Source organism: Ctenopharyngodon idella, chromosome 15, assembly GCF_019924925.1.
Source record: "Ctenopharyngodon idella isolate HZGC_01 chromosome 15, HZGC01, whole genome shotgun sequence".
Taxonomy (NCBI): Eukaryota; Metazoa; Chordata; class Actinopteri; order Cypriniformes; family Xenocyprididae; genus Ctenopharyngodon; species Ctenopharyngodon idella.
In genome coordinates this window covers 27,247,498-27,253,231 of record NC_067234.1, presented here as the reverse complement: position 1 = coordinate 27,253,231, position 5,734 = coordinate 27,247,498, and the positions used below count along the sequence as shown (strand labels likewise).

The following is a 5,734-nucleotide window of genomic DNA, read 5'->3' as shown; positions in this document are numbered from 1 at the left end:
CATAATACAGGGTTGTAGAGAAGAAAGAAGCAGTTAAACACTTTTAGCCTTGGTTTTACATGGGAAGAATATTAAAATAAAAATAAAAATGTGCTTTAGAAAAATCTTTAGTTTTAAGAGTTAGAGAGAATAATTTAAGAATTTTTATGGTTTAAGACAAACCATTTTATATTTATTAATTTATTTATTTTTAAATGTGATGTTTATTGAAACCATTCACACCAAGAGATCAAGAAAAAGTCCATCCAGCTGTTTATAATGTGAAGTACCTGGCCACATGAAACCTTACAGACAACAAGGAGCCACTAGCAGTCTCCCTGAAGTAGTTTATGAGGCATTAGACCTATAATGAGAATTACAAGGCTGGATAAGCGTTCTAGACAGGCCTGGATACCCCTAATGGGGAAGTTTTGCCCTTTAAATAAAGCTACCAAAGTAACTAGAACCATGTGTCTTAACTGCAACCCACATCAGCAGATCTCCCCGCTTTCATTCATGTCTGCAGATTTTCACTGCTCATTTAAACTGAGAAATAACCATTTTTTTTCCCCCAAATGCAACAAGTATTGTTTTTTTGTTTTGTTTTTCCCCTCTTGATGTGGTGACTATGAATCCAGAGGATTTGTTTTCATAAAATGGTCATGTCACATGATCATTGACATTATTTAGAAAGTATGCTTTGTGTTTTTAAAGCAAAAAAAGTTGACCACAAAGCTGTAATCCCTGAACGGTTTATTTCTCGCAAATTCGCCACAATAAACTGGCAACCTTCCTTTGTAAACCCCACACTAATTAAATACACAAGGGTCTCGCCAGACTGTTCACTGGCGCCCAAAACCCCATCTTTAAGGCTGTGCTGTATCAGATAATGTTTATGCTTATAAAGTTGGACAAGCTACAAACATTTAGTCTCCGTACTTTGGATGATCCCTCTTTCTCCCTCCCCATCTCCCAGCCTCTCTCTATTTCTAATTGGCATCCAATAGCTTCCCATTTCCTCTGAAGGCTAGGAGGGCTCATTTTTTCCCAGACGCCTTGGACAGCAAAGAAAAGAGTTTCACTGCTCGTTTCTCTTTTGCCTGCTCAAGACTGTCAATCCAGTGGAGCTTCAAAAATCGTAAATGGTAAGTTTGATTTTTTTTTACAGAATTGTGAAATATGTTTAGTCATGAGGGATCTGACTCCTACCAGTAATACTGTGTTAAGGCAACTTTTTTGTTTTGTTTTTATAGGCAAATTCTTAATTTTGCCTTGACAGTCTGCACTTTAGACACTTTGATGCAGATATAACTATTATTATTTCACTTTGACTACCAATAATGTTGTTTATTACGAAATAACACTGCTGATTCTTGAAATGAAAATATTATCCAGTCTCTTATGTAACTTTTGTTTTTGTCAAGATTGTTTATCATTACTGCTCGATCCTGATCTCAGCTTGGTCATTTTTTTCCTGTTAATGAGACTGGCAAAGATTCAGAGTACTGCAATTCACATTTCTGAAGCCAAATATTTAAAAACTGAGAGATGACCTTTTCTTCCTACAAATTTATGATTAATACCAGTTGAGAGACCCATTTGTAATGCACTGAAGTTTCAGGATAAGCACCTAAGGAGAAAACTAATTCATCCCATATTTCATCCCAAAGTTTAATTTGTAATATAGTGTAAAGGTTGCACTGATATTGTGCAAATGTGCCCCAACGTTAAAAGTTTGTGCCGATACAAAGCTGCAATAATAAAGAATGTGACGCATATGAGAATGAGTGATGCTTTATTTTGGAAATCAGACCATCCAGTTGACATTGGAATGACGGTATTTGTTCTGCACTCTTTGGCAGTCATTCCTCTTATGTCCTAACATGGCTCACGGATTGAGCTGCTCAAGGCATTTAGAACCAAAATACTTTCAACAGTCCTGAGAGATAACTGTCCAGATGTCCTAGGACACATGTTTCTCTTAAATTAAAGATACCAGCACTTTAACTGATTCTGCAGAATTTTCGAAGAATGCTTTGGTGGTCTGGTTGTATTTCTCAGTGTGAATCATCAGCAGTTTTTGAACTTTCATAAGAAACAGCTGTTTGACAGTCAGTAGACTTGAATAGAAACCTGCTGATTTACGGCAAGACATAAAATCTTGGAAATGCTTCGTTCCAGACAGGATTACGAGAGCTGACAAGCCCATGAATACTTACTCCTGTAGAGACAGTGTGTGTTTGCAGCCTGATTATATTGATATTGACTGGCTTCAGCACCTCATCAATGAGAGATGGTAGACAGTAAAATTTATTATGTGATTAGCACATTCTGCATTTTTGTTATTCACCAACTAACTACAAACAAGTTTTAAACCCCTCAGTACTGTAGATGACGCTGAGCTTTTTTTTCCTTTTTTTTTTTTTTCTTTTTTTCTTTTTTTCTTTTTTTTAGGAAAAACAGCTGACAAAGTAGCATAACTGGAGACAGTTATTAAAGGGATAGTTCACCCAAAAATGACCCAAACCCTTTCGTCTTCCTTTCTTCTGTAAGAATTTCCTGGCCACTCTTTTCAATATGAATGCAAGTGAATGAGAACTGGGGCTATCAGGCTTATGCATCATTTTTAAATCATGAAAGCTTCAGTCAATGTAGGTTTTAAAGGTGCAATGTGTAAAATTTGGGGGGATCTACTGACAGAAATGCAATATAATATACATAACTATTGTTTTCAGTGGTGTATAAAGACCTTACATAATGAACCGTTATGTTTTTATTACCTTAAAATGAGCCATTTCTATCTACATACACCGCGGGTCCCCCCTCCATGTCAAGTCATCATTTTGCACCAGCATGTTTCTACAGAAGCTCTAAATGGACAAACACTCTACAGAGTGCATTTCATCACTATGTTGTTGTTCTTCTAAATTGTTTGTGTTTTTAGAGGCAGCTTGCATCGTCACTACGTTGAATACGCACAAAGTAGTAGTAGTAGTCTGGTTTATTAGAAGCAGAGACCGTTCTTTGTTAGAAGTAAGAAGAAACCTCATTGCTTGACTGGCTAACATACTCTCTGCTGTCTCAGACGACGACTTCTTTGACTCGTGTCGGCCAGACGGCCACCGTAGCTTCTCTATTTTGCTTCGAAAGGGAGGGGTGAGCTGCCTTTGGTTGCAGTTCGCAACCTCACCGCTAGATGGCACTAAAATTTACACACTGCACCTTTAAGAAATGAATTCCTAAGCTATATTTCTTTTTCTGCTTTTACACTTACACAGTGGAGCTTGTGCTTTAGTAATTATGATGTACTATAAAATTTCCCTTGGCATGCTCACCCTATTGACCAAGAGGTGAGATAATGCAACTCTCAGAGTTGTGCTTTACTGCTTTTCACATTATCTGCAGACTTCATACCATAGGTCTATTTTCACTCTCAGTGATGCTGAAATCATCTTGAAACAAGCTACAAGATTATGAGACTATGTTTTTTTTCTTCCATTTTGTTCTTTTTTCCACAGACTGAGCGATGACATCTCTGCAGACATGGCCTCTTTCGTTGCTGCTTGTTATTGCAATACATTGTTCTAATTCACTTGAAGACAACAAGATCCCCAGTTTGTGCACAGGAAGCCCAGGTATCCCAGGATCCCCTGGGTTGCACGGCAGCCCCGGTCAGCCCGGCAGGGATGGACGAGATGGCCGTGATGCTCAACCAGGAGAGAAAGGGGAAAGAGGGGAGAGAGGAGAACCAGGTACAAAAATACCAACCTCAATGGTGTTTTTCTCACCTTCTCCTCCCATAGAGTGCTGCAGTTATGACATATTTTTATAGGCCAAACCAAAGGTTAGCATTGCCCTGGGTCCCTCAACAAAAACCCAATAGGATTTTTCCACTGGCTTTTGAATTTTAGCTCCTTGTCCAACAAAAGGTTATGATTCTTACACGTTTCATTCATCATGATAATCTTCACAAATATACAAAATTGTTATGAATTTTGAAGCCTACATACAATCACCAGAAGTAAAAAGCTAAACGTAGGCTATAAACTAACTACACCATGGTCACATGAATTCAACTTTATTTAAAAAAAAAACATTTTCCATGAAATTTTGATTTAGAATTGTTTGCGAGAGCATGATTATAAACACAACCTCCGTAGTCCCATTTAGCTACTTGTTAGCAACTTTTTTCAAGTCAATTTTTTTTTTTTTAAATCACAAGGTGGTATTACTGATGTATTTTCTGTTGTAGAATAAAACATGAAAATATCTTGAGCTTGTTTTAAACAGACCATATTTCAGGCATTTAACCAAAAACCCATTTAAAAAAAACCACTAACTGATGGAACCGGAAGTGCTAAAATGCTAAATCGTTTCCTGGTTTTGGCCTACAAAAATACCTGCAGCACTCTATTGAATGTCAATAGTAAATCATGAAAATTCCATGATGCTCATGGCAGGTCAGTCGGGCGTGAGGGGCCTCACGGGAGACAGAGGGGATCCAGGGGAAAAAGGAGAGAGAGGAACCCCGGGCGAGTGTGCGGTGGCCCCCAAATCAGCTTTTAGTGCCAAACTGTCTGAGGCCCGCACGACTCCATTGGCGGTAGGGGATGCGGTTCGCTTCGACAAAGTGATTCTGAATGAGCAGGGCGATTACAATCCCGAGACGGGAAGATTCACCTGCAGAGTGCCGGGCGTTTACTACTTCGCCGTTCACGCCACAGTCTACCGCTCCAGCTTGCAGTTTGACCTCATAAAGAACGGAAACACCGTGGCCTCCTACTTTCAGATCTTCGGGAACTGGTCCAAACCAGCCTCGCTGTCTGGAGGAGCACTAGTGCACTTGATTCCAGGAGATCAGGTGTGGGTGCAGATGGCCCTGGGCGAGTACACTGGCTTTTACTCCAGCCCAAAGACAGACAGCACTTTCACTGGTTTCCTAGTGTACTCAGACTGGAAAAACTCTGCTGTTTTTGCATAGATTTAAAGCACACTGCACCTAATTTTCTGTTTGTTACATGCAGGTTTCATGAATTGTAAAAGCACTGTCATGGATAAGACAAAGGCTTTTGATTGGCCTTCATTTATAATCATTTCAATAGATTCAGATATGATCAGCACTGCACAGATGATTCAGTTATAAGCACATTTAGTCATACAGAATAAAAAGACTTGAGTGTTGCCATGCAAAGAATGAAAGTTTTAAAGTCATTAATGAAACTTTGGAAATATGGAATAAAAAAAAATTAAATACTGAAGAAGAAAACCTGCTGTTTTCTCTGAAAATGTTTATTCTGGTGGCAGTCTATATTTTGTGAAAAGAACAATAAATACTTTCCAACACGTCTCTGGAATATGACTTCAATAAAATATGAAACCCATAATTACCTAATTTGTCAGTAAATGTTACAAGGAAAAGCAATTTCTACTGCTGGGAAATGGAGAGCTGTGGTTTCATGTTTCAGTGTGCATTTAAAGCAATAGTGCACCTTTAACAGGAAATGCTGTAATTAATTATTCAGTCATGTTGTTCTAAACCTGTATGACTGTGTGAATCATTAAGACTTTGTTTTTTTTTAACTATATCAAATGATTTGTGGAAATTATCTGGCCTGAAGAATGATTTGTTAAAGCTCCAGTCTCCATTCTTGTGAAATATCCCTTTATCTTTTATGGAGTCATAAAATTTTATACCGTATCTCTAGTGTTTGAACGTATTATACTGTAGGTGTAGACACATTTACCTTTGTACTGC

At 38.2% G+C, this 5,734-nt stretch overlaps 1 protein-coding gene across 1 annotated transcript; it reads left to right on the top strand.

Annotated features, from left to right (window-relative positions):
- Positions 1-960: 960 nt before the first annotated feature.
- On the top strand, positions 961-5,326 carry c1qtnf5 (C1q and TNF related 5). Its single transcript, XM_051863768.1, has 3 exons — positions 961-1,124; positions 3,498-3,731; positions 4,440-5,326. The coding sequence occupies exons 2-3, from the start codon at positions 3,506-3,508 to the stop codon at positions 4,958-4,960; spliced, it is 747 nt and encodes a 248-aa protein (XP_051719728.1). The 5' UTR covers positions 961-1,124; positions 3,498-3,505; the 3' UTR covers positions 4,961-5,326.
- Positions 5,327-5,734: the final 408 nt, after the last annotated feature.

Excerpts from the sequence above, each read along its gene's own strand:
- c1qtnf5 (XM_051863768.1), top strand. The coding sequence starts at position 3,506 with ATGACATCTCTGCAGACATGGCCTCTTTCGTTGCTGCTTGTTATTGCA. Across the intron at positions 3,732-4,439 it reads AGGGGAGAGAGGAGAACCAG|GTCAGTCGGGCGTGAGGGGC; the intron begins GTACAAAAATAC and ends TGCTCATGGCAG.